The sequence below is a fragment of the Suillus fuscotomentosus genome (genome assembly GCF_016647785.1).
Source record: "Suillus fuscotomentosus strain FC203 chromosome Unknown F5891scaffold_31, whole genome shotgun sequence".
In the NCBI taxonomy this organism is placed as follows: Eukaryota; Fungi; Basidiomycota; class Agaricomycetes; order Boletales; family Suillaceae; genus Suillus; species Suillus fuscotomentosus.
In genome coordinates, this window is record NW_024539543.1 from 185,319 (window position 1) to 213,228 (window position 27,910).

General features: G+C 48.9%; 9 protein-coding genes across 9 annotated transcripts; 5 read left to right on the top strand and 4 right to left on the bottom strand.

Moving 5' to 3' along the window:
- Positions 1 to 247: 247 nt before the first annotated feature.
- Positions 248 to 1,200, bottom strand: F5891DRAFT_390102 (uncharacterized protein). Its single transcript, XM_041371654.1, has 2 exons — positions 1,015 to 1,200; positions 248 to 961 (listed from the first exon to the last, which is right to left on the bottom strand). Exon 2 carries the CDS (start codon positions 819 to 821, stop codon positions 264 to 266), a length of 558 nt encoding a protein of 185 aa, XP_041225213.1. The 5' UTR covers positions 822 to 961; positions 1,015 to 1,200; the 3' UTR covers positions 248 to 263.
- A 465-nt stretch (positions 1,201 to 1,665) lies between these two features.
- On the top strand, positions 1,666 to 3,213 carry F5891DRAFT_1037545 (uncharacterized protein). Its single transcript, XM_041361871.1, has 2 exons — positions 1,666 to 1,716; positions 1,773 to 3,213. The coding sequence occupies exon 2, from the start codon at positions 1,832 to 1,834 to the stop codon at positions 2,711 to 2,713; it is 882 nt and encodes a 293-aa protein (XP_041225214.1). The 5' UTR covers positions 1,666 to 1,716; positions 1,773 to 1,831; the 3' UTR covers positions 2,714 to 3,213.
- Positions 3,214 to 7,772: 4,559 nt separating this feature from the next.
- F5891DRAFT_1189449 (uncharacterized protein) lies at positions 7,773 to 8,181 on the top strand (the record flags this gene model as incomplete). The annotated part of the gene is made up of 2 exons (XM_041367171.1): positions 7,773 to 7,825; positions 7,881 to 8,181. 2 exons carry the CDS (start codon positions 7,773 to 7,775, stop codon positions 8,179 to 8,181), a joined length of 354 nt encoding a protein of 117 aa, XP_041225215.1.
- Positions 8,182 to 10,172: 1,991 nt separating this feature from the next.
- F5891DRAFT_1278711 (uncharacterized protein) lies at positions 10,173 to 10,812 on the bottom strand. Its single transcript, XM_041370328.1, has 3 exons — positions 10,353 to 10,812; positions 10,277 to 10,298; positions 10,173 to 10,238 (listed from the first exon to the last, which is right to left on the bottom strand). Exon 1 carries the CDS (start codon positions 10,796 to 10,798, stop codon positions 10,355 to 10,357), a length of 444 nt encoding a protein of 147 aa, XP_041225216.1. The 5' UTR covers positions 10,799 to 10,812; the 3' UTR covers positions 10,173 to 10,238; positions 10,277 to 10,298; positions 10,353 to 10,354.
- Positions 10,813 to 10,876: 64 nt separating this feature from the next.
- F5891DRAFT_390112 (uncharacterized protein) lies at positions 10,877 to 13,052 on the bottom strand. Its single transcript, XM_041371655.1, has 15 exons — positions 12,787 to 13,052; positions 12,727 to 12,736; positions 12,647 to 12,666; positions 12,557 to 12,589; positions 12,412 to 12,508; positions 12,323 to 12,357; positions 12,242 to 12,269; positions 12,156 to 12,188; positions 12,034 to 12,107; positions 11,900 to 11,978; positions 11,767 to 11,844; positions 11,607 to 11,717; positions 11,517 to 11,557; positions 11,439 to 11,464; positions 10,877 to 11,381 (listed from the first exon to the last, which is right to left on the bottom strand). The coding sequence occupies exons 1-15, from the start codon at positions 12,838 to 12,840 to the stop codon at positions 11,231 to 11,233; spliced, it is 870 nt and encodes a 289-aa protein (XP_041225217.1). The 5' UTR covers positions 12,841 to 13,052; the 3' UTR covers positions 10,877 to 11,230.
- A 1,010-nt stretch (positions 13,053 to 14,062) lies between these two features.
- F5891DRAFT_1189451 (uncharacterized protein) lies at positions 14,063 to 14,416 on the top strand (the record flags this gene model as incomplete). Its single annotated transcript, XM_041367172.1, has 1 exon — positions 14,063 to 14,416. One exon carries the CDS (start codon positions 14,063 to 14,065, stop codon positions 14,414 to 14,416), a length of 354 nt encoding a protein of 117 aa, XP_041225218.1.
- A 1,080-nt stretch (positions 14,417 to 15,496) lies between these two features.
- On the top strand, positions 15,497 to 16,115 carry F5891DRAFT_980887 (uncharacterized protein; the record flags this gene model as incomplete). The annotated part of the gene is made up of 3 exons (XM_041377053.1): positions 15,497 to 15,578; positions 15,603 to 15,798; positions 15,986 to 16,115. 3 exons carry the CDS (start codon positions 15,497 to 15,499, stop codon positions 16,113 to 16,115), a joined length of 408 nt encoding a protein of 135 aa, XP_041225219.1.
- A 277-nt stretch (positions 16,116 to 16,392) lies between these two features.
- On the top strand, positions 16,393 to 17,868 carry F5891DRAFT_1128864 (aspartic peptidase domain-containing protein; the record flags this gene model as incomplete). Its single annotated transcript, XM_041364326.1, has 6 exons — positions 16,393 to 16,666; positions 16,715 to 16,867; positions 16,898 to 17,225; positions 17,282 to 17,415; positions 17,464 to 17,582; positions 17,632 to 17,868. 6 exons carry the CDS (start codon positions 16,393 to 16,395, stop codon positions 17,866 to 17,868), a joined length of 1,245 nt encoding a protein of 414 aa, XP_041225220.1.
- A 426-nt stretch (positions 17,869 to 18,294) lies between these two features.
- F5891DRAFT_980889 (uncharacterized protein) lies at positions 18,295 to 27,804 on the bottom strand (the record flags this gene model as incomplete). The annotated part of the gene is made up of 9 exons (XM_041377054.1): positions 18,295 to 18,316; positions 18,342 to 19,503; positions 19,561 to 21,469; positions 21,524 to 24,229; positions 24,291 to 24,365; positions 24,420 to 26,645; positions 26,674 to 27,009; positions 27,083 to 27,480; positions 27,534 to 27,804. The coding sequence occupies 9 exons, from the start codon at positions 27,802 to 27,804 to the stop codon at positions 18,295 to 18,297; spliced, it is 9,105 nt and encodes a 3,034-aa protein (XP_041225221.1).
- Positions 27,805 to 27,910: the final 106 nt, after the last annotated feature.

Genomic DNA, 27,910 nt, shown 5'->3' on the forward strand with positions numbered 1-27,910 from the left:
GCATCTATACACATATACGAGAATCACTTGAATTTGTTTCAAGAAAACTATATGGTACTTTATGCCGACATGAGTATAAGTTCGGCACTGAAAATGTTTAAAAGATCAGCGAATTAGTCTCAAACTAAGCGCCATATGTGAACGAATACGGTAAGCAAGGTAAAATGGTGTTTGATCTGTTCATCGGGTGTACCTCATCGGCGAGAGACTGAATGAGATTTTTGAGAGCTGCATATACAGCCTATAGGCCTCATCTACGTACCCTACTGCTCGAACATGGTTTCAGGGTTGATGTCAAGGTGGTAGAAAAATACGAATCGCCTAGGATTGTCAGGGGGATGGAGTGCGACTGCAGCTAGATGGAGCTTAATGGCCTCCCTCGCCCAGGTCAGATGGGGCGGCACATTCCACGAATTCGGTTGGAAGGCTGCTGGCAAAGTCGTTGAGACATGAATTAGAGAATGGCCAGGGGGACGCAGTGCGAGTGCTGCCCGGTAGAACTCGGTGGCCTCGTCCAAGTTAGGCAGAGCGCCCTGCTGCCTAAATCTGTCACAAAGGCTGACGGCAAGGTTGTTCATATAATTGGATCGAAGAGCATGGTGAGGTGGACAGAATATGAGTGTAGCTCTGTGGAGCTCGATGACATCTTCCAGTTCAGACAGGGTTCCGTGCTGCTGAAATCGGTCACAAAGGCTGGTGGCAAGGTTGTTGATATACTCCAATTGAGGAATATGGCCAGGGGGACACAGTGCTAGGGTGGCAGCGTGGAGTTTGATGGCCTCATCCAGGTCAGACGGGGAGCCGCCGCCTCCATCTGTCATGAAGGCCGATGGCAAGTTTGTTGAGAGTCATGGATCGACCAGGATGACCAGGGGAACGGAATGGAAGTACAACTCTGTAAAGCTCGATGGCCTCATCCAGGTCAGACAGAGCACCCTGTTGCTTGAGTCTGGCTTGGAGACTGAAGGCCAGATTATTCAGATACATTGACTGATCAGAAGAGCCAAGAAAGACCCTCCTGCAAGATCGCTGAGTCGTCATCTCTTGACATCATCTGCTATGCTTTGTACTGAAAATCATGAAGTTCAATAGATACGGCAAAGAATATCGAAGCAGGATTGAGCAGCGCGAAGTTATCTAGATGAGATTGCAAGAACACAAGCTCAATGTCGAGTGTCTGGATAATGAGTACAAAGCTGAGGATGATCGGAGCGCTACGCACAAAATAGCGATACAGCAGCTGTCGTGTCTGGATACGGTTATGCACTGTAGAGTACGCTGGCATCAGGAATATCAAAAAGGAACGGAAGAACAACGGTGACAATATTATCTGCACCAAGGAGACGCAGGCCGACAATCAGCTCGACATTGCGGGTCTTCACCCTCACCAACTCGTCGATATCGGAAGTTCATTCAGCCTTGAAGAATCTGCACTTTCCATCGATTGATGGGAGGACAAATGACGTGACGTGCTTGTTTTATTTGTCTGGGAGTTGGCGTTATGGCGCTCCATCACTGAAAACCGGATAACCCGGTATGACAATATTTACCTTATAAGGTTGGCGAAATCTGTGTTGTTTGATTATTCTATTACGTAACGAGGAACGAGCGGAGGAATAGAATGTAGTCTTTGCGCAAGCGACGGATGCAGTACGAACTCTTTCTTTCGTACTGCGACGTCCTCGTGTTTTCAGCCTAGTCGTCCTCAACGACTTCGTATCCCATCCTTTTCTTTTCTTTATCATCAGCTATTGATTTCTACTTTCTCTTAGGTCGCTGTACTTTACAGATAAACTAATCCAAGCAACCTTCCGATTCACACCAATCGCACATGAACCGCATACTGGCTGACCCAGCGCTCGAAGCGCAGCCGAACTTCGAGTTCCCAGCTTACGCGGCTTGGCTCAATGCTATCGTTGCAGGAGGACCTACCAGAGAGGCGGCCCTGGAGCAAATGGCAGAGAGTTGGAGGCTGGAGCGCCAAGAACGCTTCGTTCTATGGCAGCAGCAATCTGAAGAAGATCTTCGAGTCCAGCAAGAGCAAGAAGATCAAGAACGCATTGCGAAAGAAGCCGAAGCGGCCGAAGAACAGCGAGAAGCAGAGAAGAAGAAGCCCAAGATCAACGACTTCGATGCCGAAGCCGTCGTGGCAGACGTTCTTATTCCTCGCCCTTCGCAGTATGCACTGCAGAAGATCAAAAGCATGGAATATGTCGAGCTGTGGTACTTCAGTCCAGAAGGGTGCCGGGAAGCTTTAGACAGTTGCAGGTCCACGGCGGAGGACTCCTTTGGCCTGGCAAAGGTTGATGGGTACGTCGCGTTCAAGCCGATGGCATCATTCAAAGCTTCGCAGAAAGCGCTACAAGACCATGACCTATCTTGGCGTCAATTCGACATGGCAAAAACGAGCTTCTTGATCCATATAGACAAATGCGGCTGGCCAGACAAGCACCAGCAAGCCTTAGCGCTCTTCTTCACTCTCATTACCAACCACGAGCACCGAATGCGAACTCGTGGCGAGAAGACTTTACTTCGTTACGCAGGGTTCGTCAGACGGGAATGGCATGACCGTCTGGCTCAAAACCAAGGCTTCAACATCGGGATTTTCAACAGCGCTCTGTACAACACCCTCTCGGATGACGTCTGGGAAGCGGAACGTGATGAGAGCATCAAATTGGTATATACTTCTGCAGAGTCATCACTTCATGACTAACAAATTCATGCCTTCTTTTCTTCCATGCTCCCATCTGCGCGTGTTCATCACCACGCTCGCTTCCTTCTTCCATGCTGCCGCCCATTACGCTATCCTTTTGGAACCTTCTTGCTTCCGGCTTCTTCGCCATCAACAAACTTGCTTATCATGCTGCTCGCTCCCACCGTTATCGCATTCTTTCACGCACTTCGCTACCCGACTTCATCATCCACCAGCTGCAGAATTCCATTGCTGCACCAAACACCCACGCTCGATCCCATGGTCGTGAAGTGAACTCAAGCAGAGGGAAAGAACCTTCTCCTCCTACCTTGGACAATCGCTACCACCCATACCGCACACCCGCTGCAGGTCAGTCCAGCAGGAAGCCATCAAACAACCAGCAGTCTTTTCCGTCGAGCACAGGCCAGTCCGGACCAGCCGCCTGTGCTCTATGCCTTGGTCGATTCCGCCACAACATCCACAAATGCACGTCCGAGTTCCTTTGGGACAAACGAACCAAAGCTCGCTGCTGTCGCAACGCCGAAGGACACATCACCAATCCCGAAGGGCGCGAACTATGCTACGACTGGCAAAGGCCCAGAGGATGCTCCAGCAGCTCCCAATCTCACGTACACGAGTGTTCAGGGTGCGGAGCCAAGGATCACGGCGCTCAAGACTGTCCTCAGGGAGAGAGAATCCAGAGCACTCACGCCGTATAACCCAGAGGTATGGCTCTGGCATCTCAAGTCCGCAAACCTCCTGCATAAATACGCGCACATACCCAATGGCTTACGGTTTGGCTTCATGGGAAGCGTCCCTTCTATTTCTTTCACTTACACTCCTTCTAATAGTCCTTCTCTCATTGAACATCACTCTGCTTTCGCCACCATACTCCATCGTGAATTTTCCACTGGTCGATACATCGGCCCGCTATCTAAGTCAGAAACCGAAACTCTTATTGGACCATTTCAGTCGGCACCGTTATCCATGGTGCCGAAACCGGGTAAGCCAGGCAGGTTCCGCGTGGTCCAAAATCTTTCATTCCCTTTGCACCCATCCCCAACCATATCATCTATTAATTCATCTATCGACTCTGATTTATATCCATGCACATGGGGCACTGCCGCCACCATCTGTCTTCTCGTATGGTCTCTTCCTCCAGGTTCCCAGGCCGCAGTTCGCGACGTCGCCGAAGCTTATCGAACGATCCCACTCCATCCATCCCAATGGCCGGGACTGGTCGTCAGAACCGGACTTGACGACTTCGCCATTGATTCTAGTTTTTGCTTCGGCTTCACTGCCTCCGCCGGAACTTATGGCGAGGTGGCAGATGCAGGAGCGGACATTTTTCGTTCTCAGGGTATCGGCCCAATTTCAAAGTGGGTCGACGATCATTTATTTATACGTATTCTTCGTGAGCACCTTAACAGCTACAATAACCTTCGCGAGGCTCGAGCGTCCATCATCGCGAGAAACGGAGGGCTACTGGTGGATGGGGGTAGAAAGTGGTACAAGGGATCCGTCATGCCAGATGGACGAGTGGAGGAATTCGATGAAGACTTATCCTTTCCGATACTGGACTTATCATCATCATCGCCTCGTTCTCCCGAGGACGCCTTATTCACTTACTCTTTCGAAGACATCGACCGTCTATCCAAGCTACTGGGCATCCCGTGGGAGCTCACAAAAGACATTCTCTTCTCACCATGCGCACCATTCATTGGTTTCCTTTGGGACCTTTCGGCACGCACCATATCAATTCCGGACAAGAAGAAAGAGAAGTATCTGGCCGCCATCCTCAAATGGGAGGCACGACGAACGCACACCTTGCAAGAGGTCCAGCAACTCTATGGCAAGTTGTTGCACGCTTCCTTGGTACTCCCAGCAGGACGAGCGTACCTCGTATCGCTGGAAGCCATGCTACCTACCTTCCGTGATCGTCCGCACATGCCACGTACCCCCCCAAAGACCACCAGCGACGACCTTCGCTGGTGGAAAGCCAACTTCACTCAACCAATCATATCCCGCGACATCCCAGGTCCAATTGAGGTCATCGACCCCTCAGCTTACTCGGACGCTAGCTCAGGCACTGGCGTCGCGATATGGATCAATGGCCGCTGGCAGGCATGGCGTCTCCTCCCCGGCTGGAAGGCCAACGGCAGGGACATTGGTTGGGCAGAGGCTGTCGGGATGGAGTTTCTCGTCAGCGCAATCCTTACTCAATGCGCAGAAGGTAGCTGCATCAAAGTATTCGGCGACAATCGCGGCGTCGTCGAAGGCTGGTGGAAAGGCCGGAGCCGGAACAAAGCCACCAACGACGTCTTCAAACGGATCCATGAGCGCGTCGCAACGGCACAGTGTTCCATACTCACCCGCTACGTCCCCAGCAAGCACAATCCTGCCGACGGCCCTTCTAGAGGCGTCTTCCCGTCCCTTAGCCTCCTCCTCCCTCCCATCCAAATCCCTACAGCGCTCGAACTCTTCATCGCCAACTTCGATGACCCCTTACTCCCTTCTGAACGCAGCTCTAGTGATGCAGAGGTCAAAACGTACTCACCTCCAGCTTCGCGCGGTCCCATGCATCACCGATCAACAAGGCTCAATGACGAGTTCAGGCGCCAAGGCGAAGAACTCCTCAAAGCGGCGCAAACTTAGTAAGCACGTTTTTCATTCATCATGCATCGCAGCACCTGAAGGGGCAACTCCCTTCACAGCCTATGCTACTGATCCTGCCCTTAACACCTCCATCCTACGTCCGCACTGCCCAGCCAAAGATCGGCTCCGTCTTTGGCTTCCTTCGAACCCTCGATTAGCGACGACGTCCCTCCCTCACGCGGACGCCCAGCAGATACAGAACGTTATGATACACGCCTGGGCGCGCAGCACGCAAGAGACGTATGGCAGCGGCATCCTCGCATACCACATCTACTGCGACTCCAAGTCAATCGCAGAGGATCTGAGAGCCCCCGCATCATCTGAGTTAGTCTCCGCGTTCATCTCTGACTTAGCCGGCTGTTATTCAGGCAAAACGATCACCGGTTACGTCCACGGAGTGCGGGCATGGCATATTCTGCATGGAATAAAGTGGTCACTCGAAGAAGACCAGATTGATGCGCTGCTAAAGGCAGCTAAAAATCTCACTCCTGCATCGTCGAAACGAAGGAAACGGCAACCTTACACGATAGTCTTCATAACCAATCTTTTGCAGAAACTGAATCCGGACGATCCCATCGACGCAGCTGTAGCCAGCTGCTTGACTACGGCCTTTTACTCCATCGCTAGAGCCGGAGAGTTCACTATTCCCAACCTAACTTCATTCGACCCCGCAGCCCACGTGAAACGCAGTGACATCCGTCACGAGAAAGACCGCAATGGTCTGGACACCACCGTCTTTCACCTCCCTCGCACAAAAACGTCGCACAACGGCGAGGACGTATTCTGGGCCAAGCAGCAAGGTATCACAGACCCAGAGGCAGCTCTGGAGAATCACTTTCGCGTTAACGATCCTCCGCATCAGGGCGCCCTTTTCTCCTACAGATGCAAGAACACGCACCGGCCTCTAACAAAGGCAAAATTCATATCGCGTCTCACTCAGGCAGCAAAAGACGCTGGTTTGAACCCTTTGCAAGGCCACGCCATTAGGATCGGAGCCACACTTGAATACCTCCTTCGAAACGTCCCATTTGACGTCGTCAAAACGATGGGGCGTTGGGCTAGTGATGCGTTTCAGCTCTATCTTCGCAATCACGCCCAGATTCTCGCGCCTTACTTACAAGACAACCCAGCCATCCAGAATGAATACTTGCGCCTTTCAATGCCGCGCGTACGTTGAACAAACGCGTGAGTCCTCGTCCACCTCCTACTATCATGGGAATCCGCGGTTCGCTCGATGCGTCGCCGGACTCCTATCAACTTGGGAGTCGCAGCTCACCTTTCCTTCACAGGGTCAGCAGATCGGGACCGGAAGGCGCTGCGCGCCTTCGCCCAAATAGCTCGGAATCGTCTCTATAGTCGGGTCTTAGTCTTTCATGTATCGAAGTAGTAGTAGCAATGATTATTGTGACCTTATGCATCTACTCGCATCTCAGCGACTCGCAAAGATTGATTATTCTATTACGTAACGAGGAACGAGCGGAGGAATAGAATGTAGTCTTTGCGCAAGCGACGGATGCAGTACGAACTCTTTCTTTCGTACTGCGACGTCCTCGTGTTTTCAGCCTAGTCGTCCTCAACGACTTCGTATCCCATCCTTTTCTTTTCCCCACCCTTCCGCTCCCTTATACCGCGTGGCACCTCTCGCAAGCGATCAACGCCACTTCTCGCACACACCTTCTTCAGTGGTCCGGACTGCACCAAACCACCTGTCATAGGCGTCCTGCGAGGGTTTTGCCCGCCCACCCTCGCAGCTCACCTTTCCTTCACAGGGTCAGCAGATCGGGACCGGAAGGCGCTGCGCGCCTTCGCCCAAATAGCTCGGAATCGTCTCTATAGTCGGGTCTTAGTCTTTCATGTATCGAAGTAGTAGTAGCAATGATTATTGTGACCTTATGCATCTACTCGCATCTCAGCGACTCGCAAAGACCTTATATGCCCATGTATTGGCCTACTTATCAAGCATCATTTTCCTGATCCGTGAGCTTGTTTGTCGTTTCGACACATTAATTTAACAGTATGTCGAATTCTAAGCTGGTGGTATAGTTTTTGCATTCATGCGTAAAAATTGCTTAATACTATATAGCAGTGCAGAATGATAGGAAGACGTCGATGCTGTAGGCATACGCTCAACGTATATGGCGCTGATCTATTCAAAAATTCTAGACACAAAACTCACACACACCACTGTGAGTTGCACTCGTCCTCCATGGCTTCGCTACATTTGCTTGTCATTGTCATATTTTCTGATTCAACAATTCATCTCAAGACGCAGTCAGTGCCATCCTTCAGATTCCTTCTTCGCTTCTGAGGTCCTAACATCTCTTACTCGACATTGAGCCGACTTTTCGAACAGGCACTGCCAGTCTGTCAAAAGCTCGAAGGGATGTGGTGCTTGGAATGAGCTGTGACATTTTACTGGAGATTGATGGTGTTGAACGCGGCCGAGGGATTGTGGGTACCTTTCTCTAAGCTGCAGAGGTGCGTGTAATATGTATTGTGCATTTTTATGCTGCTAACTACCTCATTTCCATAGGTACTCAAGACTTAAACTTACCTCTCCCTCATCTCCTTCTCGCCCTCCTCCACTCCTCTCATTCTGGCGCCTTCCGGTGTGGTTCGCATATGTTCGAGCCACGTCAGCATTTGCTGACATGCGCTGGGCATGTGCGCTAAGCACTGGCGGTTGTTGGGATCGGGCAGTAGTGAATGGTGGTCTGGATGATCCCTCAATCCCACTTGAAACCTATTCTGCATTTTGGCCTTTCTTCAAAGTCAACATTGGCCATGTGTCCTCGACCGATGCTCGAAACTGCCGTTATCTCTGTTGGTTTTAGCTGTCTGCAACTGACGCCGAAGCTCGCAGCCTTACCCGGCTCCGACCCTGCTCCTTCTCTTTTCCTATTCTGAAATAGTTTGACCACCGGATCTCAAAACGAACGAGGTACAACTCCCTTGGGAAGGGTCAAGACCTCAGTCACCACTGGCCGAGCATATCTTCCGGTCATTGATAAGTAAGGATCCGACTCAGATTTTATTTACAATCCCCACTATCACCTACTCTGCCTTCAATCACTCATTAACGCTACTTCCTGCAAGTTTCTCGACAGGATGCCATCCAGAAAGTCGCACTGTACTACATGGTCTGGCAACAGGATATGTCATGTCGTGGTCTATGTTTCTGTCTAAGGATGACTGGTCTTCGATGATATGGCTGAACTCGATCTCATATTTGGATTTGATCCCTGCAACCAACTTCTATTCCATGGCCAAAAACTCGATCCTATGGCTGAACTCGATCCTGTTACATCCTATGGTACCACGAGTTCGATTATATACCGCCAAACTTGATCCTATACTGGCACCACCGAGCTTGATTGTATACTGGCACCGCCAAACTCAGTCAACCACTTGAGCAGTGCAAATTTTGCATAAGGAAACAATAGTGTCAAGTTGCCGTGACACCTTGCTTTCATTGGACTTCAAGGCACTAACGATATCTGTTGTGGTTCAACCCATGTTATTGTTCCTGCAGATGGTGTTGATGATGAGATTAGGGTAGAGAATTGGCGAGGCATTGATAAACTACATGTATTGTACCGAGTGTCTCTGTATAATCCTATACAACCCAATGTGACTTCCTGGCCAATCAAGTATAAAACCCGCAATACCATGATGCCAATGAAACAATTGTCCATATGATGGTACAGATGGCAAGAATTTCCATCTCTTTTACTTATTGGACAGGAGAGCCTCTGTGCTAGAAATGCTAAATGAGAGACACTTTTTCGAACATGCTTCACCACTTCAGTACAGTTTTAGTACTGTCACAACATGATTCATGCAGCTAATGCTAAATGAAAACCATCTTGATGATTATTGGTCATAGGGGATAGCGTTCTACACATATATATCTTGTTTTCAGCAATTAGCGTGTTTATCAATCCGTTTGAGTTTTTACACAGCCAAATTCATTCAACTAATGCCGGGCACAGGTAATCATGATAAAGATTGGTCGCAAGGGATAACAATATATTTCTATACAAGACTATGGCTTCTGCACTGCCATATTTTATACGATTATACACATTGTTGGGATTATAATGTGTATATAAGGGTTTATCATAGATCTTGGTTTTCAGTGATGCTCAGCGGGTCCATTCACTGACAAAATTTTTGTGTGGATGTCCAATGAAATGCAGTGAAAAGGGCCTTGCGAGGTTGGTTGCATATAGTCCTTGGCATGAGGGTTCTGCTTGCATGAAAGTCCGTGCGCAAGCACTCCGCCTTAGTCAGCTGCTAATTTCTGTCCATTAATTACTAGTGCCTGGCACCGCACGCGCATAACCGTTACGCTGAAATCTGGAAAACTTACCTTTCATGTACGTACAGTACAGAGTATGGGACTCAGGTAAACCAGCGTGCTCACAACAGGCTGTTTAAATTTGTCCCCTTGGAAGGCAAAGTACTGACAAATGTTTTTAGCTTGTTCACTGTGCGTCTGACTTCAAGTGGCATCGCGTCACTGCAGCCCAAGCCTGAAAGCTTGAAGCTTGAATTTCCAGATCCATTGCTGTCGACTCGGATCACTGCAGGTCAAACTGAGATAATGGGGTCATTAATCCTGGTCTACCGTCGCGTCTTGCTAGCAGCGCTTCGCTCATGTTGAAGGAATGCAAATTACTATTTACTTCATCGCCGCCTCCTTCGCCCGACTCACACGCGGGCGACACGCAAGTGCCCATCTCCAACCGGCAATACGAAGGGATGGGATGTCATTTTTTCACGCATCATTTCTGTCTGTCAGAGTGACAGAAATTGAGTGGATCTTGAGTCTTTATTCAGTCAGGACAATGAAGGGCACTCACTTTCACCCAAGATGTCTATGATGCTAATGCTGATTCACATGGCGATTGCAAATGTCTTGAATTTATGGCGAGTGCTCCCAATGACTCTGAATAAGAACATTAAATACTCGATCAACCACTCAGGCACGCCAGATCTCCACCTCTAAATTCGACCGAAATCCCAGTCCTCCAATAGGCAGCACATCTTTGTTTGGAGGTCGCATTGCCTAAGCTCCCAGCTGATCTCAAAACGTTGATGGCGGAGGCGGCGAAGACCGTCCCACACCCAGTTCTGGCTGTTCCATCGGGGGTCGTTATGCATGATCGGAACGCTCGCGAGGTTCCATTCGAAAAGGGCCAGCTTACTTGCAGCCACTCTTTCCATGGTGTGGCTTCCGCGCCAGTCATCAGGGTTTACATGTGGCTGGTTGCGCCTGAACTCCACGGTGTAGGTCTCTGTGTCTCCCAGGAGGTGGTACGTGTTTCCGACACCAGGACCGATTGGGACGTAGATGACCCAGTGAAGGGGATGGGGCCGAAGGTACTCTATCTCGCCTCGCCAAAACTGGATAACTTCGACGTTATAGTATGTTTCTTCGGTAGACATATTAAGATATGGCTCTGGAAGTAGGTCAGTTGCAGTCGGCTGAGTTTCTTATTCCATGTTCTTACCAAGAGAGCAGACGACGGAAATCACAAGCAAGTGGGTTCAAGGTTTAAGCCCATCGACTACCTGGATTTATATTCAAGCTGTTGTGGATTTTTTGTCTCGGGAACATCCTCGAATTGTGGATACAACATTGAACGTGACATGACCATTGTTATTCCAACAGAGTATGGTGTGCGGTGCAAGTGGATTACTGATTTCCTTCCCCGATGAGCCGCATCTAACTCACAATAGCCGACTCAGTTCGAAAGCAGAGGCTAGGCCGCAAGTTCCGAGTAGACAAGCAGACATCGTAGTTCGTAGGTACAATTAGTATGTGACATAGGATACAAAAGCAGTAGGACCAGGCCTGCACTGCATACATAAAGTCGATTAAACACCATGTACCACCATTGAAAATTGACCTTCTCCAAACTGCAACTCAGATATATCCGTCAGTGTGTGAATATGCGATTGTCCTTCACTCGCTCGTAGGTTGAAAAGAATCCGAGAGGCTAGAACACTGTGGATGACAATTTGCGGACTGGTGACGTGATACACAATCAGTTGGTGATGCGGTCGTTCAAGTTAATGTACTCACGAGTCTGTGATGGAAACCCATGTGACCTGTATTCAACAATAAGCACACGGATGGCTGGCCAGGTATACTGCAACGCACCGGAGGAGCCATGGTCAAAATTATGTTAAACGATGATACGACTCGATAGCAGGATGTCAGCACACGTTTGGGCGAACAAAACCATCTTACTCATCAAACAGATCATATATTTTGCTGAGTCGTTGAAGAACGTTCTTTGAAGTAGTCCGATGACATTGCCGTACTTGCTGAATCTGATGTACATCATCAAGCCAAAGAGGACTGATTATGCATGAGCCTAAGAACATTCTTGAAAGACGAGACGCCTGACCCAGTTCGTACAGTAACAGAACAGAGTACTCATAGACGTTATTTCTGCCGCCCACGAAAAGACAGTCGCCCGGATTCGCTGTCCACCTTGCATGAGTATGATTGTCACGAAAATCAAAGATTGCATCACAAACGTATATCAAGTGAGGTCGTGTTTTCGGAATTGAAGATCAAGGTAGTGTCCGATATGATATAAGAGACCGCAGAACACATCTGGCAGTGGTTCAGCACCAAGCCTTTTATAGTGAAAGGTGAACGAAAAACATACGAGGGGAAATACAATAAGGAATGCCAGCAGACGCTTACTGTTCCAGGAAGCGTAAATCCTCGTTATGAGCAAGCCTAGAGGTAAAATGTCAATACCGGGAGCTCATTTAGGACATGACATACCTTCTGCGGCTAGAATGCAGATGATATGCAACACTGCGTAAGGGTTGGATGAGAAAAGTAATGTAACGTAGACTGTGCACGCTAACCGGTGGACGCTTGTCCAAATCTAACACACTACACGAATGTTATAAATATTATTAGGGTATTGAAGGGCTGTAATCACTCACACTTTCACCAGGATAGTACTGTGTTCGAAGCGCACCTATCCGTCAGTGAGGGTTGTCACAAAAAGCGAGTCAGAACATGTGTAGCTCACCCGTGAATGTCATCCCAACGGCGAAAAATGGCAAGTATCGTGATACAGTGAACACAAATCGCACGAAATTCCACCTGCGGTGCCAGACCCACTGTGACTTTGGGACAGTCATCAAATAATTCAATAATCAGCGCACTACACGCACCTCTGTCTCCAGGGTAATGAGATAATCAAAAATCTAAGTAAGGACATCAGCATCACATATCTCCGAGTTCAAGTCAGCTAATGCGCTCACTAAAATAGCAAACATTCCAACTGAGTATTCAGTCAGCCACGATATCTGTAAAAACATTAGATATGCTCCGTGCTCCGTACCATTGAAGTACTGGGCGTAAGGGTTAATCAGAGTTATTTGGAGCTCGACTCGTTGCGCACCTTAGATGCCTGGATGCCAGCGTCGACGAACAAAGCAGTAGGATCATCCATCATGCGTCAAGTTTGTGGAAAGAAAATCAACACTCTCGTTGTTCGTTCAAGTTACGCCCAAGTTTACTATTTAAGCACACACAACTGACAGCCGCTGTGTTACAATGTTTACAAATTACACATTGGCAGTTTCATGCTAAGATACGCCAAGTGTTGCAACACGGATCAACGCCCATGTCTATCAGTAGAGGGATCAAGGGAGATTGTGATACGAGTGACAAGGCTGTGGAACTCAGATCAAGGAACAAACAAACCCATGCCAGTAGCACACCGCAGCAGGAGTATTTTACGTAAACTTCGTTGTTTCGATGTCATTTTAAATACGGTGATGAATCTAGTGACCTGTTACTCGGAAATTGTTCGGCTCCCACAGCAAGGTACGAGCAAAAACTCAGTGAAGACCTCGCTCACCGCATAGACCTCACATAATAAGTCCATTGCTCTTTTTCTTGCGAATGAGATACAGAGCATTGTAACTGCACTCCCTCTGATATTGGTAGTATATATTGGTTCAGTATGTCCTGTTGAGTGTATCCTAGCTATTATTTATTGTGCAAGCCTGCTGTACGCAGAGTGAGGTTTGGGCTGGCCATGTTGATATTTTGAAATTACCAAATTAGGCCATATTCTGAGCGGTAGTGACCGCTTCGGGCAATTTTCTAGTGATGAAATCAATATGTCCATAGTTTGATCCTTATTTTTTTCCGCAAGGTCTCAGCCAATTAAATCCATTTGTCGTTTATTCGAAGAATGCAGAGCCGTAAGTACTTGAAGGATATCTGAGTTGAGTATTTTCCGGAGGTACTACTTACTAATTATTAGAGTCGACAAGGTTTCTGAGGTCTTTTTACGTTACACTGCTGGTACCTTGTTTCCGCCACGGCTTGGCAGCCTAACGGTGGCGGAGTGGTAATAGGTCGCTACATACTCTGTGCATTTATCGAATTTTTTTAGCCTAGGGAACAAATGGAATGCATGTGGTAGGAGGCCACCATGTTTACTTAATTGTTGTGGAACACCACAGCCACAATTGTCAGTTGAGAGTGACCTTGTATAAACAAGGTGACTATGCGGCATAAGCATGGCTAGTCGTTTCGAACGAGTCGACCTCACCGCTTCTTGTTGCTGCGAGCTTGGTCGTCGGCACAAATGGGATTAGCCTACTCACCTCTAAATTGCATGACAATTCGATGTGCGACGTGCGCACTTTGAGCGTCCCTATATGATGGATGCTTCGACTACTGCGTCTACATCAACAAGGGAACCATCCTCTCTCCCAACTACTCCTCCCGAAGACTCGATTGTGTCACCACCCGCAAGTCCCATTCCTAGACTTCGCCCCATCAAACGTACCACTCAACATGTTTCTTCAAGTTCGAGTGCTCATGTTCCTTCTGCACTCACTCTACCTCCTGCACGAGCATTGACTCCTACTGACTATTTGCTGAAGCTCGCATCAGTTTCCACTATGTCCCTTAGCGTAGTGTCCAAAAAGCGCCCATCTGCGGAGTTTCTGGCTGATAGCGACAGCCCACTGACTGACGCGGAATTAGTTGCTCCTCTTCCAGCAAAACGTTAAAAACCGGGCAAGCGGGCCAAGGCAGGTGAGAGCAGCAAGAGCGTTGGTAAGAAACGCAAGGGCCGAAAGTAACTTGGCGTTCTCTGGTACGACGTTCCTTGTTCCTTGCATACTAGTCTGACTGTTTGAAAACTAGTTCACCACTCGATTCTACCGTATCACGATTTCGCATGTCCCGCAGGAACGCCGCATTCACTGGCTCTATTTTCGTTTGCTTTCGCATTGCTGTCTGTTGCTGTCCGCACGCCATCACTCGCTGTTTTTCCATTTGTATTGCTGTCGTGTCATTGTATCATTTGGACCTTTCTCGTCGCTCGGCGCCTTAGAGTTTCAATCATGCATGTTGTAGATTTCTGTAATGCACGCCATGTGGTATTAAAATGACATGATGTGCTTATCCCTGGAATATCAGTCTGGTAGTGCATACTTACAAGCGTCCCGGCAGTTCTAAAGGCTTCGCAATGACTAGCACATGATGAGAAACCAGCATACATTCAGCATATGATGAGTGATTGATCCTCAATAGCAATTCCCGATCTATGCATATACGACCCGTCATGATGGGCAGGCCTAGGTCACCCTGCTAGGGCTGTTGACCCGGAATGGTATGTCATGAAATGACCTTCGCTTGCCATAGATAGGTTTTGAATGCTACGACGCCTGTTGAACGTTGAACGCTGATTTCCGATAAGTGACTTCAAGTTGAATGCATTTATTTCCTTCATGGTAGGGGGTCTGACTCGTGAATGTCAGAGATCTGGCCAGTCTGGGACGTTCGGCAAACGCGGCTGACCCGGGCTGAGTTCGAATTGTATTTGCTTGCGTTGTGACAATTCCAAAGCTGCCCGCCATCGCGCCTGCTGTCAGCAGTGGGTGTGCCTGTCGTAGATGGCTGCCGACGCACCCACCAGTCAACCCACCACATGCAGTTGGCATGCTATGTTCGTGCTCCAATCAAAATGGACCATATCATGGTAACTCATCACCCATCCTGCCTCATCTCTCTCGCCTGTCTTTCCTCCTCGCCCAACTTGTCTCTTACCCGCCCCCGCCCACATACTCTTGATAGCGCTTATCACAATGTCTTCCTTGCAACAGGCGGATGTCGCATTCCTGGCCAGATTGGTAATTTTGCAGGTGTGTTTCAATAGCTTTGCTCTAAGTACGTGATCGTATCATTCCCAAGTTCTTAGTACACTAACTGGTATCCTCCGCACCATCTCGCACCCCTCTCGTGCATCCGTTACATCCTCTGATGCATCCTCTGTCGCACCCTCCGTCACATTCTCTCGCACCTCTGTTGCACTTCTGTCATACCTCTGTCTGTCACACCCTCTCGCACCTCTAGGCTCTGTCGAACCCTCTCGTACCTCTGTCGCACTGTAAGGAAGGCTTCGCCTTTAGCGCTGGACGCTCGAGTGAGGCCTTGCTAGATCGCTTGATATGCATTAGAAGGCCTTATAAGATCACACGTGTTGTGATATGTACTTTGAAAGGCCTCGGGAGGCAATGCATTAGTAGAGTACAGTATCAAAATACATTTGTATGAATTTTTATTGAGTTGAACAGATGGCCGACATCCATGACAGGCACTGATGTCACCGAGCGCAGTGTGATCGGCCTGCAAGAGATCACAAAGGGCGGGTCACGACTCACAATGGACGGGTCACACTGGTATTGCAAACGTGACCAAATATAATCAGAACTCCGAATTTAGCTCCGCACGCGTCAGCCGCAGCCCCAGACCAGTGGCCGTTTCCTGGATGTCCTCGGGTAAACAGGTGAATTATAAATTCCTCAATTGAAAACCAACCTCTCGTCACTGTTGTATCAGGAAACTCGGCATCCTTGCTCACAATACTCGGACCGCCATTATTTTGTCATCGTTTTATACGTGGCCAAGATTAATATTCGGGTTCACCAGCGCATATATAACAGATCACTGAGTATGATATTGCTTTCGAGTCCGAGTCAGTATGGCCGCTGCATCCTTGTTGACAATTCTCCTCCTGACCTTGTCAATCACGGGATCGCCCGTTGAAGTCAACAATTCCCCCATCACCCTCCCCATTGCCAGGAGGCTAAGTGTCCTCAATGGTACCATTAATGCCTTGGAGCATGATAAAGCTCGCGTGGCGGCTTTCAGGCTCAAGGACTACAACTTGAAGCACGACAGCCACAGCATTCCTATAGCCAACCTTGGTACTGTATACTACGTGGCAGTTGGCATTGGTAGCCCCGCCACAACTTGTAAGTTCAACACTGAGGAAATATGCGGCTGCTGATGTATTATTGAAGACTACTTGATCGTCGATACCGGTACCTCGAACACATGGATTGGCGCCCGCACACCGTACGTGCCGACTAGCACCAGCGCCACCACTGATGAATATGTGACGGTCACCTACGGTGCCGGCTCCTTCTCTGGTATGACATACAAAGATATCACAAGTTGTTGAAGATACCTATGATTATCTATAGGAATTGAGTACACAGACACCTTCGATTTCGGTAATGGGCTCACTATCGCCCAACAGTGGATTGGTGTTGCTACTGAGACATCGGGCAACTTCGGCGAAGCTGACGGCATCCTTGGCCTCGGGCCTGTAGACTTGACACGGGGTTCCCTAACAGAAGACCCGGATATATTGGTCCCGACTGTCACTGACAACCTGCATCGCCAAGGCACCATTCATCTTGAGGTTGTTAGTATCTCTTTCGAGCCCACCACTTCAACGCAGTCAATGGTCAATGGACAGCTCACCTTCGGTGGAACTGTCCGTAACAAGCACGGTCCCATTACGTACACGTAAGCTACCTCAGCTCCTAGATCAATCCAGGCTGATAGTAATCGTTTTGTTTCAGTCCTCGCACTACCACCACTCCTGCATCGAAGTATTGGGGCATCGACCAGAGCATTTCCTACGGCTCCACGACGATCTTGTCTTCCACTGCCGGTATTGTCGATGTTGGAACCACCTTTATTCACATTGCTACAGGTGTGTATCTCGAGTGCAACGAGTAATCATGGTTTAATCGTTAGATAGATGCCTTCGACCAGTACCAGTCTTTAACAGGTGGTATCCTAGATGCGGCGACTGGTCTTCTCCTCATTTCCTCTACCCAATACGGAGCCCTCCAGAACCTGAACTTCAATATTGGCGGCGTACGCCATTTCCGTCAGCTCTCACATCCCTTGTTTACCATTTGCACAGGCAACCTTCTCTCTCACCCCTAACGGCCAAATCTGGCCTCGTATTCTGAACACTTACATTGGTGGTAGTAGCGACGCCATATATCTCGTCGTTAACGACCTTGGTACGCCAAGTGGCAAAGGGTTTGACTTTGTTAATGGCTACCCATTCACCGAGCGCTTCTACTGTATATTCGATACCTCTCGCTCCCGCGTCGGGTTTGCCCCAACCTCGTACACCGATGCCACCACCAACTAAAACAGGGCTGTTCAAGCACACAAAAGGTCGGGTTTCAGATAGTATACGGATTTGAAGGTTGTATGGAATCTTCTCAAGTAGCTATGGAGGTCAGTTGGGTTTGCGTATGATGAACAATAGTATCATATCTACTACTTAGAATGTCTAAAATGGTGAAATGCCAATCTCGTCATCATTTTCAACTTGCTGTCACGGTTCTAGTCACCTGGAGGGAGGACATGGCAGCCATAGACTGGGAGCTCTCAGATTCGACTACATTTACAGAGAACATTACAGACGCTAATATTACATTGACTCGGATGTCAGTTTTGGTGCCGTATCTAGTTGCTGGTGACCAGAACCACAGTCAGCCAGGTTCCTGGCAGATAGAGAGGCGCTAAAACTCACTAAATAGACCTGGCGTTCATTCGAGAAAGTCCTTCTCGGTCAGAATGCGGCCATTGAGCATCTTTCCGAAATGAGTTGGTAGATACCCCATGCCTTTTCTTCTCATCTCGAACAACTTCCTCAATGGAGGAAGCTGGGATCGCTCGAACATGCATGATAGTCTCGCAAAAGGGCGATTGTCTATCTTGATGAACCCATCGTTGTCGGCTACCAAATCCTCTCCCTTCAAATCCGGCGCATTGAGTCCTAAGAAGCTGCAAGTGTGCAGATACATGTCGTAATCGGAGAAATAGAGCTGGGCCGCAAAAAGATTGAGCTGGCAAATCAGCGGTTGCGATGGTGTCACCCGTGGGGCCGAAGGAACACAATAGAGTTGAAGGTTGTCGCATGCCTGCATTGTTTGTATGATGCGAGGAGTGTAGACACACAGGTGAACTACCTTGCTCGTGCGGATATCAGGTAGTAGTTCGTTCACTTCATCCGGGCTCATGACTACCAGCATTGGGTGGCCAACGTTACTGGATACAATCCAGTTGACGGGCCGCAGATAATCATCCACTTTTTGGGTACCAGAGTTGACCGTATGAGCGAAGTCGCGGGTGACTAAAACATTGTGTGCCCACTGATCGCGCTCATCAAATTCAGCAGTAGTGTCAACAAGGCTGGATAGCACTTGAATGAACGCGGGAGAATCTGCGGCAATTTGGCCAAACTTCACGAATTGATGAACGTGTGCATGCATGTTCGGCTTTGCGGGTTCGACCTTGGGCGGTCTTTCCACTTGACGTTCTCTCTCTACCTCATGGATCACCTCCCTTTCTTGTTCCTCGTCCATGCTCCTTTTGTGAACTGATAGAATTCCGAGCTCCTCGCACTTCCTTTGGATGTCTGAATCGAAACCCTGCGATACCTCGGAAGAACTGCGTGGCGCATACAATTCCTCCAATGAACGTTCCTCTGGCTGCAACCAGGCTGTCTCTAGGGTAGAAATTGAAGCGGTAGAGGTGTGCGAGAATTGAGTCCATGCGGAATGCCGTGTATTGAAATCTGATCGTTGTTGGATCCAGGATAGTGTGCGCATCTCAATATCATTGCAAGTTTCAAGCATCGCCCAGTGCAAGATATCTGACACATTGACAGGGTCGTCATCAGCTTTCTGAGTTGCCGAACGAATGCTCCGGTCAACCTCAGCTGGAGCGAAGAACATGACTGATTGCCCATTGCCCAGCTTGCGCATTCGCATACATCCTTTATCATCAATAATTCATATCAAAACCGACATGCACGACCTCTGGAATCACGAACCTTGCATTAGGCGATCCTTCGTAACTTTGGGGCCAAGCGTGACAGCAGCTCGGAAACCGTGAGGCAGCTTGACGTCTGTTCCCCTCGTATGGGCATCGTCTAAATACACTACGCATTGGTCAAGCTGCTGTGCGAAAGGGGACGACACAAGGGGCTCGATCCTCCCATCCAGACTGACAACAACGAGTTCATCGTCGTCATTCACGAAGACAGCAGCTTTGGCGTTGGAAGTGGCTCTAAGCCATGCTTCGGCCAACTCTTTATTCCTCAATTCCAGCATCTGCGCCCCCACATCTAGGAGCACGCGGACCTCGGGGTTTTTTGTGACGAGAGTATTAATGAAGTTATGCACGCTTTGGCCGGGTGGTATGCCTTCGTAGTGATCATTTTCCGGGCGCAGAAGAAAGGCTAGGACTCGAGCATTCGTGCTGCGTTGGTAGTCAAGGTCGCGCTGCACAATTGAGCTTGGTAGCAGATATCGATTGTCATTTGTACCAGAAAAGCCGGTTGTGAGATGATTCTTTTCTTGGGCGAGATCCCATCCGGAGCAGGTGAGCTTACTGGGGAAACCCTTGGCTTCCTTGGGGAAAACAACTCGAGACAGGTAAAAATCTATAACTGCCTTGTTGGTTGCGAACAGTTGCCGAAGGTCATTTAGCTGGTCTGTGGATTCCGTGTTGATTCCGTTAAGGCGCCGTAGACTTTCTGGGACGGAGGGAAGTCCAATTACCCAGGATTCATACTCGAGAGCAGGATTGTCCTGCTTCAGCAGGAGCTCGAAGCATAACATCAACTGCTGGAGTGTGAGGCCCGCATAGTAGTATGATAGGGACGTAAGAGTGACAGCAACATCTGGATGGCCGAATTCTGCCCGCAGCGAGGGCATGTCTTTAGCGCGGAATGGAACAGCTAACATCGTTCGTTGGGGGGCAAGGCCATAGTCCACGCGCCAGCGACGTTCCCTGAGGGCATACACCAAGACACCACATGCTAGTAGTCCACGCAAAACTAAAAGACCAGGCCAGACAGTGGTGTCTCTATAGTGCTCCGTCACCAAGCTGGTATCGATGTTGGATACATTCTCAGTTGCAATGAACTGGTGGACTGCTTGTTTGATGCGGTCAGGAGCTTGATCGAAGCTGATGTTGTCAAGTGCCCCGCTGTGAATGACATCCTGTGCGATCCATTGGACCAGTTCTTCGCCTGCTGTGGGGTGCAGAACTCGAATGAAGGGGAATGCACCGTGCTTGCGAATAGACACTTCTGAGTGATAGGGAAATTTACTGATGAGTCGAGTAGCGTGCTTTGTGACAAGACTCAACACTTGTTGCGTAGTCGTCCACCTGTCAGGATGCCCCTGAAGCGACCTTTGCAGGCCGACGGTGTACACCAGTTGGTAGCGAACGTGTAAAATTTCATCACTTTCGTCTAGGATATCGCGTGTATGATTATCGAGCCACAGCTGAGTCTGCAGTATATCTTCAGCAGCTTCAGACTGGAGTAGCTGACGGTCAACGGCCATCAACTGGAATGACAGGATATGATCTGGTTGCACGAGCAAGATGCCCTTGGTGTCTATGCATTCTTGCATCAGGTTACGATACATTTGAACCTTCGATGAATCGATGGAAAGAGAGCGGGAGAATGGAATATAGAAGATGCGTCTCTGCGCAAGGCCGCTTAGTCGTTCAACCAGGAGCTGGAACATTTGAGTAGACAACGACTTCAGCACGATTACTCGAACCAGTTTATGGCCGTCGGAAAGCGCAGCTGCTGCGAGAGGAACGATCACATAGGATTTCCCTTCGCCCATGTTCAGTTGGAGAGAAGTATTTCGCCCCTCGTGGGGTGCTATCATCTCCCGCGCAACCTTCATTTGAACAGGCCGTGCCAAGAACTGACTCTCAATCTGCAACACTTATCGTCAACAGTCGTGAATGAACGACTTCTCTCTGAAGCTTACCTGTATGAGAAGCCAATCCGGGTACAGCTGCGAATCAGATCGCTCGCATTCTTCATTGTCCAATTCCTTGAAAAATTCGCCCCAGTTCTTGCTAGCGGCAAATATAAACAGCCTTCTCGAACGTTGCAGTCGTAAAAGCATCTGCGACAGGGAGACAAGAGCTGTACGCCACTCCGTCTCCAAACGACATCCCGATGCAGAAGCCATGCGAGCGAAGAGGAGATTTGGTGTGACTCGAGGCCACAATCCAGCATTGTATAACGCATTCTCGGCGGGAGAGACAGGGGAGAGGATGCGTACGATAGATTCGAGTGCATCTTGGAATTGCAGGCGATGAAGAGAATGGTACTCTCGCAGTACTTCCATCGTGTATGGCGCAGAATATGGTAAGGCAACAATCTTTTCTTCGCAAAATACCAGCCTGCTCTGGTCCAGATCATTGGCGTAGTTACGGCGGAACTTGTTGCTTGCTCGGTCGCGAAAGCCGTTGATAAGCTGCTGCAACTTCGCTGTGACTATGGTGTCTGGAGATACCAAATCTCCAAAAAATAGAAAATATAAAATATAAAAATATAAAAATAAATAAAATACCAAATCTCTCTGATCGGAATTGGGCAGAACATAGGAAGACCCATTCATGCATATAACAGGCGGATTTCTAGCGAAGAGGTGATTGGCATTAACGAATGAGGCTGGTGAAGCAACAACCGAACTTTGAAGGTGGGGATCAAGATCGTATTGTGAGGGTAGTTTCGACGGGGCATGAGTGGCATGGAACGAGTTGAGGGTCTCTTGCAGGACATCCAAGTGTTGCTTCAGACAATGGTTTGCCCAACAGCTGCGGTATAGTGGGCGAAGTTCCCCCAACAGTTCGTTGAGATCGTAGCAGTTCGCTTGCAGCGTATTCAGAGCCGGAGGATTTTCGCGCGGCCAAGCATCCTGAACGGTATGAAGAATGAGATCCTTTTCAGAACGACGCCTATCTTCAAAAGCTGAATAACGACGTATCCCAAGAGCCTTTTCATCTTCCCCTCTCCTTGCAGGTAGGTATCTCTCTTGGCTGGTCTCATAGTCTTTGACACACGAACTGATGATGCTGTCCAACACTACACTGGAAGGCATAAAACCATCCGAGAGATTATACGACGCAAACTCCGGTGGGTCACCCAGGGTGCGAATGTTGGGAACAGTAGCGAAGGCTAGGAGTGTTGGGACGAGTGCATGCTCATCCAACAAGCCATACGACACTGAAGCTAGGGTGAAGACGAGCTGGAATGTATCGTCCTTCGTAGCACTGCGACAGTGGTCATATGCAGAAAGGAAGATGTGGTGGAATGGCTGAAGCCAAGATTTGGAATATTGCAAGCTGAACGATGGTTCACCAATGCCCTGGACGTTCTTCCACCGAGTCAACAAACTGAGGATATTCTGTTGCACCGGAAGTTCGTGTGGCCACTGGAGTGTCATGAAGGCGGTATTAAACGCCCTCTCTTCTGCATTTTTATCGGGTACATCGCGTGAAGCATAGACGACATCTGTGTCACTGAGGAGAATTGGAAGAGAAAACTGGTCAGGGTAGACCGCAGAGGCACGGATGGATGCACGCTCGAGAAGGTGGTTGGTGAATGGAGGAAGATGAAATGTAAGACTGAGGTCTGAAGACCCTTCGGAGAAAGCTGCAAGTTGCTTGCCGTACTCCATAATAGATTTTGCAGCTGGATGGAAACCGTGGTGTTGTGCGAGGGGTGAAAGACACGACCATGAGACTGTCTGCATCTTCTGAAGATGTGTGGGATACCATACGCGCATGGTTGACAACGAACTGATCTCGCGCAAAAGATATATATCGCGAGGGTGAAGCTTCATAAAAGACCGGCAAGCCGCAGAATGCATGAGATGCAACGCTTCCTCTGTTCCTGTTCGACCCGTCAGGGGATCAGGGAGACAGCTGCTAGTAACAGCGTGGAGAAGTGCTTGATAGAGCTTGTTCGTCAAACCTACACGCCCAGTAAGACAGCATAGATCTGTGTCAACCCTGTACAAGTGATACGCCACTCGGGGGCCTTTACTCGTAATGGTAACCTGGACGTGATGCTCATTAACAGCGTATGAGATACGACCATATGGGATGATGACGGTACGGGGATGCTCATCCATGATTTGCGACTTCGGACGCATGATGAGTTGATTGACCAATCCCAACATCGTTCCAGTAGACTGAATGCCATCAACGACCATGTTGCGCAGGTTACGGGACTGCAGTTCCCCATCCTCATTGACGAAGAATTCCAGACCATATCGGGGTAAATCAGCCTTCAACAATTGCGTGTTACTGGAGCCCTTGTTGTATGTGACCATCATGTTGCAGGCGTCTTCCAGAGGACGCATTCTCTCGGAGATCATGTCCCACGTGGGGCTACGTACGTCGAGAAGAGTGGCACCGCTGGCATTCTGCAGCGTCGAGGGGCCCGAAACAGCAAATTCCAGGACCCAATTGTCACGTGAAGACTGCCACGCACGTTCTGCTGGCCGAATCTCTATTTTGTATGCGTCCAGGTTAAGCCAATGAGTATGGTTTTCTATCAAGGTCGTCGGTAGGTCCCCCACAAATTTCTGGCTCGGAATGAGTTGAAGGTTAGGCGAGTCTTGTTTGATATGCTTCGCACGGATAATGAGGTCGTTTGAGTCGCGGAGAGAAAAAGACACCTTCATTGACATGTAAATGTATTGTCTCAGCTGCTGAGCGATGACAATGAGGGTGACTAACCTGATAGCCGTAAGGGTTCCCGCGTGTCGCATACTCCATTCCAGAAATATCAGCTGGAACAATATCCAGAACTTGCTGTGATTAACGAGTGAGCATGCACCAACAGAGTCGTAACTTGCAAAAGCTAACATCACCGAAAATTGCCTGATATGTGGGATGTTGCACTATAGTCGATGGAAGCCTACCCAGCCGCTTCCCATCAACAAGCAAACACCCATCAATTAAGTTATAATGCACAGTTTGCGGCGACTGAGAACCAGAAGGTGCCGTCTTCGTCACAAACCAACGAGAGCACGGAGCCGGCAGGGTCTTCCAAGAAGTTCCTTGTCTGTAGCTGCCCCATATTGCTTTCACCGCAGAATCGAGACCTTCCCTGTGATTCTCTACATATCGACGAACAGCGGCTTCCGATGCGTGGCAGCATCTCTTGTCTCGTTCTAGCAGTAGCTTGGAATGTTGTGATAGATTGTCCAGGTGGCTTGGAGTATTGTCGTAAATCGTGACCCCACAGTACACAAATACCTTGATGTCGTCATTTGATGTAAAGAGCAGCAAAGGATCTTCGTCAACACCAAAAGTGCTCCGACAGGTGATGGCCATATCACGAAGTCGTCCTTGCAAATCCCGACTAACCTTCTCGTCGTCACTGGCTTGCATTTTCTGTGAAAGCTGTTCCAGAAACGTAAAGGTCGCTGTTCGTATCCTTCGAAGCAACAAATATCCCCGACTTTTGATACTCTTTTCCTGTGTCGAGGACAAGACACGGCACACAATCATGATGATAATGCTTATCGTGACGCCTTCCAGCCAATTTTCTTCGACGTTCGCAATCAAGGACTCGAGCTCTCCGAGCAGTGCGTTAAGAAATGGTATGCTATTCAGCTCCTCGTGCCACGGAAGGCTCTCATTAGATGACTTGGAAATTGGGCCAACTTGTGAGACGGCTTGCGCGAATAATAAATGGACTTCTTCGCATCGAAAATTGAGCGTCCTCGCACGGAGTTCACGTAGCACATTCATCCATTGCAGTAGCGGCCCACTCCGTAAGACTCCGAAGGCGATAAATTCGTGAATGGCCATGTCCTTGTGACAATCTGCCTGATTGGCGATAACCTCATTTGAGGTGTGCGACGTTCCTGCGAGGTACTGCTGCAGATCATAGTATGGCCCCCTGGGAAGAATGAAAGTGCAAAGTTTACTAGAATTCCAGTGCAGCAGTGCGTCGGCTGTCCATGCATCTGTGGTTATATCGAAAGGTTGATATACGAGACCGTTGTTCACACAGATGAGGTCGGCATGCGTGGGAATATTTTGGTAATGGTAATGACACATAGCGAAAGGTTTGGCTTCTGACGCCAAAGTCAGCCTTTGTCTTGGATGAGATTTGCGGTATTGCTGTAAGGCGCCATAATCAGGCAGCGTAATGAAGGGGGGAGTGGGAAAAATCTGTTCTGGAGTGCAGATGTCAACGAGAACATGGAATGTCAAAGATCTCCACATGTCAAACGCAATGGGGCATGCTAGCTCGAACACAACCGTGATCGCTTGCTGTTCATGCCGCGGTAGTGGCCACTCATGAACTGCAATGGTCATGGATCGCATCTGCTGCTCCAGGTCACATTTGTTACACCACCGATAGTGGTACTCGTGACCCCAGGAGTTGACATGGTATTCATGTGATAAGCTTGCTGCGCTCCTCTGGAGCTCACCGTACCTCTCGTTGAGGGTCCGAAGCTCAGCCAACTTCTTGTCCCGCTCCTTCTGAGCATCTGCCTCGATTTCCTGCTTCAAATTTTGCAACATGGATGTCTGGTAAAAATACTGCACTGCAAACGATCCGTTATTGTTGGTGGACGAGAATACCGACAGACGGTTGGAAGCCCGGAAATCACGTTCTTCCAAGTAGGCGCACAACTTCCTTAAACGATCAAGGGCTGAGGATTGCCGGATCAGGAGATTCATCCAAAGGGTCGATGGAACTTCAGGGGGATAGTTTGCCAAGAGGGGGATTTGTTTAAGAACAACCTTATCCATGGCGACCCAGAGCTCGAAAAGAGTAAGAAGCATGATTGACGTATCCTCCGGGTTTCCTTTGTAAGTTTCCAGCGCTCGCGAGGAGTATGCGGAGGCACATGCCTCAATTGAGATACATGCTGAATCGATGCTCTGAAGTGAAATACGCGCTACCCAGTCATCAATGCCTGATCTAACGACCGTCTCGAAGTCGATTAAGGAAAGGGATGATTCTGTAGCATGAGAAGCTATCAGGAAGCTTGCATCAGCGTCAAGGAAATCATCAATTGTGCCGCGTGCGTGGTGACTGGGTTCGAACGATGCTGATGTGGAAGACGAATGCTGGTTCAGCAAAACTTGGAGTATGTACTCTCGACTCGTGTTCAAGGAAAGGTGAGTATCCTGCGAGACCGAGAGGGTCTCGGGAGCCCAATGAGGTGAGGTTTGTCGCACGCCTTGAACATATTTCCATCGTTCCCTCTAGGATACGCTTGACTTCACTCGTGACTGTAACGACCATATGTGATAACTCTAGAGAAGCAGAGGTTCCAAGCTTGAAAAGACGTCGTGCTATCTTTGCCGACATGAAGTGTAGGATGTCATTCGACAAGTTATTGTCGATAGCGAGGTTTGTGACCCTAGCCATCAGGAACAATAAGAATGATTTATAGGTCGTTCGTCCGAGAGCGTTGCGCTCCAGAGTCGTCTGTAAAGCAACGCGAATGACGAGCCAAAGCGGAGATCCGCCTCCATGGCAATTTCGCGTTGTTCCACAGCACGTCATCTCCGATGCGCTTGCGGATGCGAGGAACATCAGCAATGCTCCCAAGGCCACGGAGTATACCAGTCAGGAGTTCGGTGATATACCGGGGATGAGTTGTATCCCTCTCTTCGGGAACAGTGGAATCAGCTTTTTTCCTCGTCGCTGCCGCATCAAGGACATCATGATCCATGCGTGTGAGAAAATTCGCCAGCGCGGCAGGAAAGGTAGCGTCATTGACAATTGTGTCTGGGACCGTGATAGCAGGTCCAGGATACGAACAGATCAGCTTTCCCTTTGCACCCATCACTGCGGTGGGGTCAGGAGAGATCTCGAATGATTCGAATATGGTTTCAGATTTAAGTTTTCTCATGACCACCGCAGCATTTTGCGCGCGAATCATAAATACCAAGACGTCTTTAAAAATAATAGTTTCAGCACGGGAGAAAATGCAAATGAGAACTACAGACCTTTGTTGTTCATGGCATTAATCTGAGTTTGGACTTCCTTTGGGGACATGTCGCTGAATCTGATTGAATGGTGAAGGTTCTGGAGCATTTTAAAGCTGCTCGCCCAAAGCTGTTGCTTATCGGACGGTAGCTGTTTGTTGAAAGCTTGAGCAGCATCCAATACCGCCAGAGATAAGGCCAACTCGTTCTCAAGGGTATGATCGCTTGCTTGTGGTAATTTGAGGGGGCAAAAAACGTGATTAATGATATATTCCGTCGAATCTTCAGGCATGTTGCTAGGACGAAAGAAGAGTGTAGTGAGGGTGACTCGGGAATCCAGCCAGGTTAATAAAGCTTGCCTAAGCGCTCGTCCTGCAAACTGACAGAAGCATCAACAT

What these genes read in the sequence shown, in the direction of transcription:
- F5891DRAFT_390102 (XM_041371654.1), bottom strand. Translation starts at nt 821, where the DNA reads ATGACAGATGGAGGCGGCGGCTCCCCGTCTGACCTGGATGAGGCCATC.
- F5891DRAFT_1037545 (XM_041361871.1), top strand. Translation starts at nt 1,832, where the DNA reads ATGAACCGCATACTGGCTGACCCAGCGCTCGAAGCGCAGCCGAACTTC.
- F5891DRAFT_1278711 (XM_041370328.1), bottom strand. Translation starts at nt 10,798, where the DNA reads ATGTCTACCGAAGAAACATACTATAACGTCGAAGTTATCCAGTTTTGG.
- F5891DRAFT_390112 (XM_041371655.1), bottom strand. Translation starts at nt 12,840, where the DNA reads ATGATGGATGATCCTACTGCTTTGTTCGTCGACGCTGGCATCCAGGCA. An exon ending in ATTTGGACAAGCGTCCACCG is followed by an intron (nt 12,189 to 12,241) that starts GTTAGCGTGCAC and finishes ACCCTTACGCAG; the next exon opens with TGTTGCATATCATCTGCATT. An exon ending in TGGGTTTCCATCACAGACTC is followed by an intron (nt 11,382 to 11,438) that starts GTGAGTACATTA and finishes TCACGTCACCAG; the next exon opens with TCCGCAAATTGTCATCCACA.